The sequence below is a fragment of the Neoarius graeffei genome, chromosome 21 (genome assembly GCF_027579695.1).
Source record: "Neoarius graeffei isolate fNeoGra1 chromosome 21, fNeoGra1.pri, whole genome shotgun sequence".
Classification (NCBI taxonomy): domain Eukaryota; kingdom Metazoa; phylum Chordata; class Actinopteri; order Siluriformes; family Ariidae; genus Neoarius; species Neoarius graeffei.
In genome coordinates this window covers 32018629-32034222 of record NC_083589.1, presented here as the reverse complement: position 1 = coordinate 32034222, position 15594 = coordinate 32018629, and the positions used below count along the sequence as shown (strand labels likewise).

At 39.2% G+C, this 15594-nt stretch overlaps 1 protein-coding gene across 4 annotated transcripts in view; it reads right to left on the bottom strand.

Annotated features, from left to right (window-relative positions):
• Nucleotides 1-7455: 7455 nt before the first annotated feature.
• taf3 (TAF3 RNA polymerase II, TATA box binding protein (TBP)-associated facto) overlaps nt 7456-15594 on the bottom strand; it is a 146586-nt gene continuing 138447 nt past the window's right edge. For 3 of the 4 annotated variants that reach the window (XM_060902980.1, XM_060902981.1, XM_060902982.1), the window contains 3 exons: nt 13333-13588; nt 12748-12854; nt 7456-8071 (listed from right to left, as the gene is read on the bottom strand). In XM_060902980.1, the coding sequence (XP_060758963.1) occupies nt 7957-8071; nt 12748-12854; nt 13333-13588 (478 nt within the window). In that variant the 3' untranslated portion in view covers nt 7456-7956. Of the gene's footprint in view, nt 8072-12747; nt 12855-13332; nt 13589-15594 lie in introns of those variants that run through there. The other variant, XM_060902983.1, reaches the window with a different exon arrangement.

The window sequence follows — 15594 nt, the reverse complement described above, 5'->3', positions numbered from 1 at the left end:
CTTGTTTTTGTCGGAATATGGTGCAGTCTGTCCTCTGGGCTTAACTTCTCCTCCTAATTGGCTGTTAGCCTTAATGGTCTGGAAGCGAGTTGAAATAAATGATTTTTTTTTTTAGTTTAATTAAAATCGTATAAAATGACAGAAATTACAGACCCCGTGCTCTGCCACAAACTTACTATAAGTCATTACACAGGAGAACTGATTAGACCCTCACACACTGCTGCCCGTTTAAAGATAAGAAAAGAGCACAGTGTGTGCGTGCGTGTGTGTGTGTGTGTGTGTATATATATATATATATATATATATATATATATATATATATATATATATATATATATATGATTTAACTTTGCAGTGGGAAGGCACCTGTGACTGTTGAATGCACGCAGCCGGAGAAGCATTTCCAATAAATTGAATAATCATAGAGATTATGAAAAGATTCAAAACAGCTGCAATCAATAATAATAATAATAATAATAATAATAATCCATCAGCCACTTTGATCTCGATCCAAATTTCCTGTTGTTTCATTTATACAATTTATTCCGAGCAATTAATCTAGATAATTGAAAACAAACAAACAAACAAACAAACAAACAAACAGGCACGCGCACAGTGCAGGGGTTAAATCCGCTCACACGAAGGGTTTTAAAGTCCAACTTTCTCTTCTCTATAGCGCACTGAAGCTCGCCTTTCATTATCAGCTCTTAAATAACATCAGCACTGCATGACATCTCTTGGCTTTAAATATAAATAATATATATGTATATATATCTGTGGCGTGCTGCGGTTTCAGGATGCAGTCTGCGGGTTCGGGGCGTGTTTATTTTATTTATGATTGACACTCAGGATCATGGGTAATCCCCCCTGCTTCACTCCAGCCCTTTTATTTTATTTATTTATTTATTTATTTATTTCATAACTCATTTCCCGGAGCGCGAGATGCGGGACGTGATGGTTGCCTGGGCGACGGTGATAGCCGCCAAAGCCATGTCTGAGATATTATATATATATATATATATATATATATATATATATATATATATAAAATGTGCATGCGTGCGCCATATATGCATGGCGCGCGCATGCATATGCATATATATATATATATATATATATATATATATATATATATATATATGCATGCGCGCGCGCCAGGGACCATGATTTTAAGTGCGCGGAGCCCCCTAGTTGTTTTTTGTTTGTTTGTTTGCTTGTTTGTTTTTTGCAACAGAGGTCGTCACAAAGTCATTCAGTCAATACAGCGTGCACTTATGATCTCTCTCTCTCTCTCTCTCTCTCTCTCCAGCAGCGCGCGCAACATCATCCTCCTCCTGATGACGTCCATCTCGCGCGCGTGGATGAACTGGCCCTTTACGTTACCATTTCATTTCATTTCATTTCATTTCATTTCATTTTATTTAATTTCCGCTCTCTCTCTCTCTCTCTCTCCCTCTCCACGTTGCTGTCACACGACAAATCTCTATATAATGACGTGTTATTTTTTCTTTTCTTGATTGATCTGTGATTTTGGGTTCCATGCTGTAATGACCCTTATGTGTGGATCTGTGGTGTTGGTTTGAGCTTTAATTGATCTCCCAGCGTACACTGAGACAGTCTGGGTGCACTCACACTCACTCTCACGCCCCTGTTTGGCTTCTTTACAAAAGAAGACTGGAGCTCGATCCACTAATGTCATGAATTATTATAAACGATTCTAAACAACTCTTCCGATTCACTCTGAATAATTCCTTTCTTCCTGTTTGTTTTTCCTCTCTCTCTCTCTCTCTCTCTCTAGTTTTCTCTCAGCAGGAGAGGAGGAAAGTTTGCAGTGTGTGCAGTCAGGGCAGACAGAGAGGCTTCATTAGTGCCTTTGGTTCAGTAAGAAGCTCTATCTTCTCTCTGCACCTTCACAAAGTTTGTGTGTGAAGCCTGTGAGGCTGATTACATATTAAACACAGTGAATATATAAATATAAGGCGGCAGGGTTCAGGCTATTGATCGGGCTATCCAAATAACATTTCAACTCTCTCACTCTTTCTCTAATTGCACATGAAGCTTCAGGCTGAAGCAGGGAGGGGGGACCCTAACCAAAATTACATAAATATTCTAATTAGAAACGATTTGTTTTATATATATATATATATATATATATACACACACACACAAAATTTATTTTTTGCTTTAGCATCCAGTCCATAATTGCTTTTCAAGCTCTTCATTTCATAACAATTGATAAAGAAGTGCAGGGAGATTGGGCCTGAAGAGCTGCACAACACTATTGAGGCTAAATATAATGAACATAAATAATGACATGAATGAATAATTATAGAAATAGACTCAGGGAATCACAGTAGCCTAAAAAATATATCTTTGTTGAGGGTGATAAGGCTGATGCTTCTCCAACGCATCTTATTTCAAAGAGTAGACAGAGAGGAAAAGGAAAACTTCACACGTGTCAAACTCCTGAAGTCATTTGATAATTAAAGCAATTAAAACCACACAGGAAAACATTAAACCATTCATATCAGAGTGAGGGATATTTATTTCCCCCCTGCACCAATGTCAGGATCAAAAGCTGTTTGCATTGCTGACATTTTTATTTGGCCTGTATTTATACTTAATTCGAGTAAAATCCAAAAAGAAATAAAATGCACAAAATTCCTCCACTGATGCTGGATGTATAGCACACTGATTCATTAACCCTGCCTGGCAGGCTTGAGATTATCATCATTATTTTTAATATATGTCACCTTGGATTGTACTGTAACCGAAAGGGGACGTCAGATAATGTTTAACTATAAAATATACAAGTTAATTCTGTCATTTCTTTAACGTTACATGACACCTGAAGGACATTATATATAGGAATCAAATCTAATAAGTAAAATAATCATAAAAAAAATTTAAACATTCCTGATTTTTAAATTTTAGATTCCTGAAAGAAAAAGTTTCCGACCTGGCTGTTAGACAGAGCTCTCACCCCTGAGAGTAAAAATTTGCCCAAAGATCACATCGGAATTTTAAAGTGAAGCAGGGTGATGGTAGCACTAACCTTTGACACTGCAACATAGCCTAGATTTTTTTTTAAATAGATACATACAAGATGAAATTGATCCAGAAGGGTAAAACTCCTGACTTGACAACAATTAACATTTTTAGACTGTTAAGGAAAAAAAAAAAAAAAGTGTAGTTACATGATGTTTTCTAAACTTTAGTAGAATCTCGAGCAGTTATTCCCTGCTCATTTTGCCGCTTCCACATGTAGCAGCGTAGTAAAACAAGGCACAGTGTCACAGATATCCTTTAGGGCAGTACTCCCAGTCTGGATCCTTTCGTCCCAGTCACTCAGTTCACATTTTAGAGTAGCTTTTGTTTTTTTTTAAAAAAAACAAACAACAAAATAAAAAAACTTCTTGTAACATCATTATAATTAGTTCTTTATAATGTTAAAGTCTGCTTACTGGAGCAGGGAATTCAATCCAATTCAGTATAAAAAAGGACTACGACAGACAGGCAGACACCAATCCAGGTAAGAATAATGATTCACAGAGCTGCAGATTAAAGCAAAATAGATGAATGTACAGTAAACCTATAAGGTGCTCAAGATACCACTTAAACGTTTTAATTGTGGACAAATTTGATAACCCTAATTAACTGAATTAAATAAATTCATTCATGCAGATATAAAAATTGTTTTTAACCAATGCACCATAAAGGGTGAGGGAGTTTTACACCCCTGAACAACTGTTGCTTCAGAAAACAAAGTCTTGGACCACTTTATATTCTGTCTCTCTCTCACACATACAGAGTTGATCAAAAGTTTGGGTTTTCGAGGTTGTGTGTTCGAGTTGATCAGTGAGATGAGACTAAAATTTGAAGAAAGGGGCAAGTGAGCAGGAAACAGAGCATTTTGTGATTAGTGTGTAAACTTGACTGTAGTTTGTGCAAATATTAAGGGAAGACGATTATCGTGGGTTTTTAAAAAAAAATTGTCAATTTTTGACAAACAATTGTCAAAATTGTCTCCTCTTCCTCCTTTTTGTAGTATTTTAATAACAAAAACTGCTTCGCTGATGTCTCTCATTTCTTTCAACTTTCACTTAAAACCTAAATAAAACCCAACACAATAAAATATTGCGCTTCTTGAAAAACATACATTTTTACATACAATGACGTTATCACTAAATCACACCACTGTACTGTGACGAAAATGTACATTTTCATTTCTTATTAAGTCACTGATGGAATGATGGGAAGGAACCACTGGCTTTTTATCTCTTCTCACTATCAGAGAAGAAAGAACCTTGACCCTATTTCACCTTTGACCTTTGCTTTGGACCGACCATGCATTGAAGTTCACCTTCAAATCTGCCTTGACTGCTCGCTCACTCACTCACTCTCTCTCACACACACACACTCACTCTATTATGTTACGCTGAGACAAATCATGTGCTTACTTGGTAATCGAACTCAGTGGTGTGTAAGACTCTCGATCCGAAGCACTTTCATTATAAATTAGGCTGTCCATCTAAAACAAAGAAACCACCACCACCTGATGGCATGACGAGTAACATTGCAACTGCTTCGTCAGAACTTCAGTTCTTTAATGTAATATTTAAAAGGTAAACAATGAGCAGAGATAATCATGTACATCAGTGGGCTAAAATCTTAGGCACTCATTTTTTTTTAGTGCTGTTTGTCATAAAATAAAAATCTATGACTTCATTATCAAGTCAGTAAACATTTTAGATTCCAAATATTAGTTTTCCAAAACAAAATTAAATGGTTTGAGAAAAAGGTTTCTCAGTAAGAAGGCAGTACATTATGCAAGAAACACTTTTTCAGACAAGAAAACAATGAAAGTGACTGGGTTTTGTTGCAAAAATAAGCAGCAAGTGTGTGAGTCAAAGTCTTGAGAAGAACCGTGGATGGTTCTGAGAGACACTCAGGGGGAAAAGAAAAAAAAAAAAACACAAACAAAAAACAAAACCCACTTACAGCTCAATTTCTTATAAAACTGCACTAATTATACCCGAGACAGCTATTTTTATGTTTTAAGCAAAGTGATATTTATTTAACTAAAAATATTAACTTTGAATTGAAGTGTAGAAACATTTAAATTCAATTATTTTGAAGGCATTTTTACTCAACGGCTTTTCTTTGCCTGGGCCGAAAGACATACACAGTACTGTATAGAACTCATATACAGTAATACGAGAGTGATGATGGAAGTGAAATACTGACAAACAAAACCTCACTTTGCCCATCAGTGTAGATGATCATACCGTCAACTTTATACCATTGTAGTACAGTTTTAGGGCTCTAAACTCATTTATTAATAATTAGGGCTTTAATTAGCCATATTTTCAAATTTTTAAATGAAGTAAATATCAACTGTCATATAGTTAAAGTTAATTAACCAGATATTTATTTTAATATCAGTTGTAACTGGTGCACTAAAAACAAAAACCTTTTTCATATGGTTGAAAAACTGGTCTTTTGGATGCTTATAGTGTCCTGGTTTTTATTTATTTTTTGTTATTAGTTGTTTCATTTAACTAAACTGAGTTTAGCATTTAAAACTAGGTAATGTGACCAAGGATCCATTTTATTTTAAATTACAAGGCCTTTAAAAGTAGTGAAAATACTGGCTGGGGGGGGGGGGGGGGGGGGGGGGGGGGACACACCATGAAATGAAAGGCAAAGTGCTTTCAAGTTATTTTGTTTCTTGATTCAGTAATAATTTTCACTATTAACTTAAAATCTTAGTTTAAAAATAATACTAATGATCCAGGATCAAGAAAGTGTGAAGCCGTCAGTAAAAGATCATGCAGTCTTGATTTAAAAAGAAAGGTTTGTATGATGATCATATCCAATTACATCATACAGAATACCGGCGCGAGTCTTTATATGATTTAGGCCTCTACATCATCATACTCCTTTTTTGCATGAAATTATATGAATAGCTGTGCACTAGTGTGGTCACCTGTGTAACCCTGACAGTGCTTGTGCGTTCTCGTGAAAGCGTGCGTGTATGTTTTCTGCAATCCCAGGCCCTGATCAGAGCGCGAGGGCACGGCCTTCCTTCCTATCTCCCGTTTTAATGAGCGGCGCTATGGGCAGCGTTGTGCATGTGGAAGACATTTCTTATCGTGTGGAAACAAACAAACAAAAAGAAAGGAACAAGCATAAAAGCTGCACTGTGCTTTGATTCGTCCAATCGCACAGCGACGATCTGATTCAGACTTCTACATCTGCGTGCGATTAACGACAACGACAGGTAACTCGGGCATATTTAACAAGATATTAAAAGACGACGCAGAGCTGGAAGCGGCCAAATGCGGGCCAGGGCAAAGTGTGTGTGATCAGCGGAGGAAACAGGAGAGGCTGAGCATCAGGTGAACTGGAACACTTAAGAGCTACAGCGTGTAATTTAAACACACACATGGGCCCTGGCATGGCCACAAAGGCTAGGATTTTACTCCACAGGAGATAAAGTTAAAGGGCAATGTGCTTTTGTTCCTACTGCAGAAACTCTGTCATTCTGCATGGAAAAAAATGACAAGCCCATTTAAGGGCATTTTCTCCTGCGAGCATGCATCTTTAGACAAAAACTTGGCACAGGAACGGCACCTGGAGGAGGACGCTTCACGCTGACAAGCAAATTCCAAGCATCAGAGGTCTTCGGGGATTGAACAGGGGTTGATGATTACGCCACCACATGTTTAGGTTACTTTATATACACACGTGCATGGTGTCATACAGATCAGGCTGAAAATCCAAAACCTACTCACTCAAACTTGGTAGTAGTAATACTAGTTGTAGTAGCAGTCATCAATAAAAAGTCGTTTCCCCTTGCAGGATAACTGCTCAGTGATGAAGAAGTGATAGAACGTGGCTAAGACTTTGCTCTAGAGCTGAGAGCGCCGCCCTTAAGCAAGACCCTTCACCCTGAACTGCTCAGCTTTCTTTGGATTGGATTCTGCATCACTTTCAAGTCACTTCAGATAAAAATGTCTGCCAAATACCAAATGTCAACATCATACCTTCTTGAAGAGAGCATGGATTTGCACTCAAGGTGAGAATTACTTTAGATTTGAACCCAATTTGAACCTTTGTGCACCCTCTCGCTCTCCATCACACTACCATGTGGCAGAGACCGAACTCACCTGTGCCACTACCAGATCATTATTAACTCTATACTCCGTATATATGAGCTCACAGGTGCGAGTGTGACAGTGGAGAGAGAAACGCCATCGTTCTCACGCACAGAGCCGGGACGGTTGCGCGCTCACGAGCAGGATACATTTCATGATCTCCTGAAGAAACGGCACCAGCTGTGTACTTCAATTATAAACCTGGAAATGATCAAGTTCATGTTTCATATATTAAAAAAAAATAAATTATATATGAAGATTTCTGTAAACATACACAAAAGTAATGGCCACCCAGTGTGGAAAAAACAGCTTTTAATTGAATCCATAATAAAAGGAAACTGCACTTCCAGTCTAAACAAATCAGAAAAATATTTAAAAAGGCTGACTAATGTACAGGCGTGGTTTTTTTTTTTCTTTTTCAGTGATGTGATCCCGATGAGTCAGTGCACGGGCGAACAAAAACTTGGATGAGGATGTATAATACACGCGCGCACACACACACACACACACACACACACACACACACACACACACACACACACCTCTACTGAACACTCGTTGGCTTCCATACAAAGATCATATACACACACATGATACGGTGACATAAAAAAATTAACAGACTTTTTGAAAATTTCATTTTAAAAAATACATAAATGACTACAGGGAGTTTGATTAAAAGGAAAAAAGGAGGAAAATGTCCAAATTGAAACCACAGCAGGGAGAGAGGTGGAAGTGAAATAAAGCATGGTATGAGCAGAAAGGCAAGGGGGGGGGGGGGGGGGGGGGGGAGAGATTATCAGTGCGCTTTACGTTTCCTCTTCTTTGTTTTTTTGTCTTTTTTCTTGCCAGAACACTTCACACAGAACCAGGACTGATCCTCCGGGGGAGCGGTAATGATTCCTACACAGGGCCTGAAAAACAGAGCGAGTGTGTGTGAGAGAGAGAGAGAGAAGGATATTTATACATGGGCAATCCACAACCCTGAGTGTAAATACATCATATCCTGTCTGTCTGTATCACAAAAACTCTAGTGCATGTTGGTTGATGTGATTCCTCAGTGCAGAAAAGATAAAGCATTGTGGTTACTGTATGCAACCACCACCACTGTAGTTAAAGATGTTTCCTGTTGATCAACTATAATTTGTAGATAACAACTTGTCTTTACACTTATTACCGACAAACTAATCAAAATTTTTTTGATTAAAATTAATCAAAATTGTATTGTCCAAATACAACCTCAATTATAATTTATATACATCTCCCCACATTCACTGGATATGAACAATCGTGCTCGGATTGGCTACTCTAATACTAGGCTATCAGCTCGTATACCATGAGTAGAGATAAACAAAATGGCAGAGTGTGTTGCTGAACCAACTGAGGACGAAATAAAAACCATTTGAACTAGAAAAAAAAAAGTTTCATGGTAAGAGCATCTTTTTTCCAAGAATAATTATTTACAGTGGGGCGGCACGGTGGTGTGGTGGTTAGCGCTGTCGCCTCACAGCAAGAAGGTCCTGGGTTCGAGCCCCGTGGCCGGCGAGGGCCTTTCTGTGTGGAGTTTGCATGTTCTCCCCGTGTCCGCGTGGGTTTCCTCCGGGTGCTCCGGTTTCCCCCACAGTCCAAAGACATGCAGGTTAGGTTAACTGGTGACTCTAAATTGACCGTAGGTGTGAATGTGAGTGTGAATGGTTGTCTGTGTCTATGTGTCAGCCCTGTGATGACCTGGCGACTTGTCCAGGGTGTACCCCGCCTTTCGCCCATAGTCAGCTGGGATAGGCTCCAGCTTGCCTGCGACCCTGTAGAACAGGATAAAGCGGCTAGAGATAATGAGATGAATCATTTACAGCATTTTTTTTCCCACAAATTGCTCCTGTCATTTCACCGGTTTACTTACATTCTTAGCAGAAACAATTTTGTAGGATGTTTTGTACAAAGTTTTTATTGATCGAATTTGCAAGGGGGGGGGGGGGAAGCCTCTTTCTGAAAATCCAGTGAACGTGGCGAGAATAAGATTGTTATTCCGCTCAATCTCACCGTACATGGCTTACAGCCAGCGCAGGACTACCCGCCTCATCGGCGATCAGCTCGTGTACAACTCGATTTTGTAAAACACCACATTTAATTTTTTATATACATGTTTATTCTTTTAAAAATATAACAGCCTACTGAAAGAAAGTATTAGTGAGGAGAGCATGCCTGACTCCGTGCTTTTATTACTGTTTTTTTTTTTTTTAATTACTGCACATTCCGCCTTTTCAAACACAGCTCAAAATGTTTGGTCGCACGGCTATTCAGCGATCGTGTGATAACATCACGCACACTGACACCAACAGTTTTGATACGATGTCTCAGCACTCCAATTGCCATGAACGGTTTTTCACTCAAGTCTCAATCAGTGAACAGTTGATAATGTCATCAAAATAGACTACATGTTAAAACTATCATGAATTTCCTGGTTAGCCAGTTGCACTTTTTTGACCAGACAGGACAGAGTAATAGAAGCGAGTCACACTATCCAGTGTCACTTAAATGATGGGTTTCCTTTCGAGTCTCATTCCTCTCAAGGTTTCTTCCTCATGTCTTCTCAGGACATTTTTCCTTGCCACTTTCACCTTCTCATTAGGAATAAATTCAGATATGCATTTATATTTTGCTGTAAAAGCTTCTTTAGGACAATGCCCATTGTTAAAAGTGTTTTACAAGTAAAACTGAACTGAACAGCATCGAGCTGACGTGATTTGGGACAGAACGTTGGCATTATGGTCACTCGTTAGTTTTTCACCCTGGATGCGTACCAGTGAGGAAGCCCATCAGCTCAGTGTAACTGAGCATTGGCATGACGTCAAAGCAAGCGCCACTCGAAGCGTACATGTTTTTCATGTCCTGTGTCACACTGGTTTCCTCCCACAATCCAAAAGACACACAGATTCGGTCAACTTGCTACTCTAAATTGCCCCTCGGTGTGAACGCGAGTGTGAATAGCTGCCTGTCTCTGTGTTTGCCCCCGACAGACTGGCGATCCATCTAGGTGTACCCCGCCTCTCGGCTAACGTCAGCTGGGATTGGCTCCAATGCACCAGTGACCCACGATGGATAAGTGATACAGAAAATGAATGAATGTCCTGCCTCCTTTTCCTTTCTGTGAACAGACTTTTCTGCCATGTGAAACTGATTCACACTGCAACTTGAGCTTGGAAAACAGAAAGGCAGAGTTTTCAGGTAGCTAAACTACTACAGCTAAAACTTGTCAGCAAATTTTGTATATATGATTTAAACTTTAGACACCTGAAAGCTATGCTCTTACTGGCTGCAAATTTTATATATATATATATATATATATATATATATATATATATATATATATATTTTTTTTTTAACACACACACACAAGCTTCTCTTATTAGCCGGATTAGCTTTGAAACTCCAGCGAAGCACTATGAAGTGAACCGCAGGTATTAGATATTATCTAAATCAACTACGTTTTGGAACAAGACATGGTCATCACTATCCCCCGCCATGAGCATTTTATGAAGACCTCTTAACACTTATGCCCTGATAAGCTCATTGCTTTAATACTGACTTATGATGTCGCAAGTGCTCGGACACCTTCATAAAACGCTACCCAGCTTTTTTCAGTAATATGAGCATGCAAAGTTTCATTGATGTAGCTTCTGAGAAAACTTGTCCAGATTGAGTCCACTTGTACAAAAGTCCAATAATGAAAATCAAGGGCCATAACTCTGAAAATAATTTTTTTTCGTGGTCCGGTTTTCATCAAATTCTGCGCTCTGATTGGCTGGCGAGCGGGTCCGTATCCTACGGGACGGACCCCAGGTTACAGACCCCAGGTGACTCGCTCGTTCACAACAACAAACATAATAGAATTTTTTTGCAACATTTATCTTTTTTTTAAAATAAGATTTATTTATAAGATTACCAAAAATCTTATAAATTTTTCCCAGCATTTCTCAGGAGAATAGCATTAATTTTACAGCATGGATAGCGATAACGACAGTGTTCACAGTGAAAGCGAGTTTTACTACCCTGAGGAAGAAGAAATAAAATAAAACATTTCAGGAGAAAGCTAAAACCTGTAACTGTTGCTAACGCCGAGCAAAAACATGGCTGAATCCTGATTGACTCAGTTTTGTATAAACAGGGGACTACATAGGCGGCAAAATGTAGTTTTTTTTTCCTGCCATGTAAGTGCACTTCTATACTGAGGAGGAAGCCATTTGCATTACAGCCGTGAATGAGAATTCAAAATAGCATTAATTTTACAGCATGGATAGCGATAACGACAGTGTTCACAGCGAAAGCGAGTTTTACTACCCTGAGGAAGAAGAAATAAAACATTTCAGGAGAAAGCTAAAAACCTCTAACTGTTGCTAACGCCGAGCAAAAACATGGCTGAATCCTGAATGACTCCTATTTGTATAAATAGGGGACTACATAGGCAGCAAAATGTAGTTTTTTTTTCCTGCCATGGAAGTGCACTTGTATACCGAGGAGGAAGCAATTTGCATTACAGCCGTGAATGAGGATTCAAAATGGCGGCTCGGTTTTCCCTTTCGGGTGCTCTCGTTTTCTGTTAGAATTTGGTAAAGAAAAAATATTATTTACCAGCTTAAGGTCGGTCCGTATGGTGAAATACCGTGACCTCGGCCTTGAATACTGACCTCGGCCCAGAGGGCCTCGCTCAGTACTTTCAAGACCTCGGTCACGGTATTTCACCATACGGACCTCCCAGCTGGGAAATAACATTTCTTAAATGATTTTCAAACTCAATTTAGATCATGGATAGTTATATGAGCATGTAAAAGTTGCATTGATGCAGGTTATGTAGTTTCTGAGAAAATTAGAACTTTTGTCACTGTAAATAAATACAACGAAATTAAATGCAATCCCTGATGCAAAAACAAACAAACAAACAAACAAACAAACAAACAAACAAACAAACAAACAAACAAACAAACAAACAAACAAAAACCTTGTCCAGATTGAAACAGATGGACTCCATTCCTCGGTGGGGGATAATAAAGAGAGGAAAAAAAAAACCCCAAAAAAACCTGTCATCATTTCTTACATCTTGTTTTGCCAAAGAATCAAATTAAACCATGAAAGCCGAGTTAACCCGAGTGTACTTGTCTTTAGGCTCCCTGATATATAATATATATAGTAATATTGATCCTAATGTGCATTACTGAATAATCCTCTAGCTTTGTTTGTGATTAATATACTTCATTTAAAAACAACATTGCATGTCTTGTTCCAGTAAGGTTATGGGTTTGATACCTTCTGAAGAGCACCGTGGGACACGACAATACACAAATTCTGAAGTATCCCCCCCCAAAAAAAAAAAAAAAAATCAAATCAATTTACACAAAGGCAAACTGCATTACAATAAATAAACGAACCAATCAATCCATTTTAACTGCATATAAGAGCTTTGCTATTTACTGAGAGAAACTCTGTCGTATAAAACACACAGGAGAGCTGAGAAACTCCAGGAGGACGGGATCCTCTCTCAAACACACACATTAAGTAGATTCTGGGCATTGTGATGCGGTTGTGTTATTCTCACCAGTGATACCAGTCATCGCACTCGTCACAGCCGATCATTGGACTGCCATCATCAGGTTTATTACAGCCAGGGCAGATCCAGATCTTATTACCCCACTCGTCACGAATCTGTGGGTCACACAAACACACACTAGCAAGAGGAAAAAAGCAAATCTGTAGAACCTGAATGAAGAACCTCGTCAGAGTAATAAGCTGACCATGAACACGGGGACAAACTCTATAACTAATTTTGCCATTTTAATACAGCTTCAAAAATATTATATAACACATACGACAGTTAATACGCAGCATCTATACAGGGGCTTTTTTTGTATGATGTGTAGATATGATTAAACTGTGGATAAAATGAGCTGGAACATTAAAAGGTCTCAGTTACCATTTAAAGCATTAATTAAACCCGGTTACAACTAACTCACATAATGACAATTACTAGTAGAACTACAGTCGATCCATTCTCGATAAATAATGACTAACATGTGCTAATCAGGAGGAACACAAGCTGCATTACAAAGACAACACACACGCAGAGCAACATGGCTGCTGTGGAACTACAGAAGTTCTTTCAAATCAGATGATGAGGTCTCACCACGTAAGCGCTGACCGTCTCCGTGACGACGCTGCAGCCGCGAGCTTTAGCCTGGCTGGCTGGGGCCTGAAACACCGGAGGCGGAGGAGGTGGCACCAACACAGGTGGTGGAAGAGGTGGAGGGGCAACTGGAGGTGGGGCAGGGGAAGGAGGGGCAGGAGGAGAACGCATCCGAGCACCAGGACCACCGCGCGACACTGGTGTCCGAGGAGGTGGTGGGGTCGGTTCCAGATCAGGGGTGACCTTACTGATGACGCTGAGGGAAAGATGGACAGCGATACAGTACCCTAAATTAATATTATGGCTCAGAAATATACAAACATATAATACATATTTAATTAAGAAAGGTCTCAAAGGCTGAGTCGGTTCCCCCCCCCGACTTCACATCCAAAATGCTGTGCTCTTCCTGACCAAATAAGCCAACACACACACACACACACAATATAAATGTTCAGGCATTGTCCAAGTATTACTGTTAGAACACTGTTACGAAAATAACTGATTATGTGAACAGAAAATTGTTTTCAGCTTCAAACAAGCAGTTTCACAACCAGGGTGTGCTTCTCGAGTCTGAAAAAGTTCAAAAGTGTGTTTCTCTGCTGCCAAAAATGGCCTTTTAAAATGCAAATTAACTGCGCAGAATTTCAGAGCTACAGGTCTGATACTGGGCTGGTTACTTGTGGTGAGAAGAGGCGTATCGTACATTTCTAAAGTTGACTCACTTTCTGATCGTTCATAAGAATAAAGGTATACAAATTGGGGGTGAATCACGTACACTTCAACAGTTTAAGTATGAATTTTTAAGTCCTGTGCAGTGACGTCTGTACATGGTGGTAACTGACGTGGGGATGATTCTTGTGGTTTTCCGGAGAGGACACTTTGACAGACTTGCGTTTCAACAACGTGTGAAGCTCTGCTGCGAATGTGTCTCATCTGTTTTACTGTACAACTCCACAGTATTCTGCTTCAAAAGACATACATTTTCCTCAAAAATCATTTACAACCTCATCATATGGCGAGTGTTTTCCGGAGAGGACATGTCTGACGGACAAAGGATCCTGTCGGAGGCACTTAAATAGCTTGCTGTTGTGAATCCAAGTATTGTATGCGTCCCAAAGTAAAACCTAGTTAGTGCTTAAAAAAAAAAAAACGCAACTCTGGATTTAACCAAGAAAATCTAAGTGTAATAATTAAAGTATAATTAAATGAAATGACCACAAGGTCAAAACTGAGCTGCATTTGACTCTTGCGTCTCTTACAGCATTTACAAGAGACATTACTGCTGTAGGTAGGACTGGTGCTGCGCTGTAAAATAAGGTAGAAGAAACGCCAGCATGCATACACACATACTGGATTCAAGTTTCACGAGTTAGTTGGTTTTATTCAAAAAGACACCCATGATTGTGAAACAGCCCACATAGAATTATTTTTTTTTTTTGGGGGGGGGGGGGGGGGGGGGGGGGACACACACACCTTACAATATCAATAAAAATTTGTGGAATAGTTAAGAAAATTATTTTTATTCATATTTATTTTTTTAAAGATTTCTTTTGGGCTTTTTTTCCAACTTTATTGGATAGGACAGTGTAGAGACAGGAAGTGAGCAGGAGAGAGAGAGACGGGGAGGGATAGGGAAATGACCTCGGGTTGGAATTGAACCCAGGTCCCTGGATTTATGGTATGGCGCCTTATCCACCTGAGCCACGACGCCCCCAGAAAATTTATATATTTATTGATTTTTTTTTTTAAAACAAAAAAGACTCACATGGTATGATGCATTTGAAACGCAACCATTCATTTTCTTTACACTTGAATGTGAAATGTTTCACATAAATAAGTGTAATATTCAAGTTCGAGACTCTCGACATGCAAACACACTCCAGTAACAGCGTTCTCAACATGGCCGTGTGCGCACTGACGCATCCTCAGCAGCACCCGTGCTGTTCATCTCTTCACATGACGCAAGAACGATAATTCTGCCTGTCCTAAATAATAATTGTGCGTGTTTTTTTTAAATGCATTCTAATATTCATCATTTTCTCGAAAACAAACTGCCTTTTGACGGTCTACGTCTCCGCTGAAACAATAACAGTTCTTAGTAATGAGCTCCGATTGTTTATAACGGACATAAGGAAAGAAAATACACTCCTTATCCAGTTTGTGTGTTATATGATGCAAGGTTAATCTCAGCGCAAGTAATCCTGCTTGACCCCCCGCTGTTGCCAGGCAACGGTGTGATTGACAAGGCCAGTGAGTGCAGGC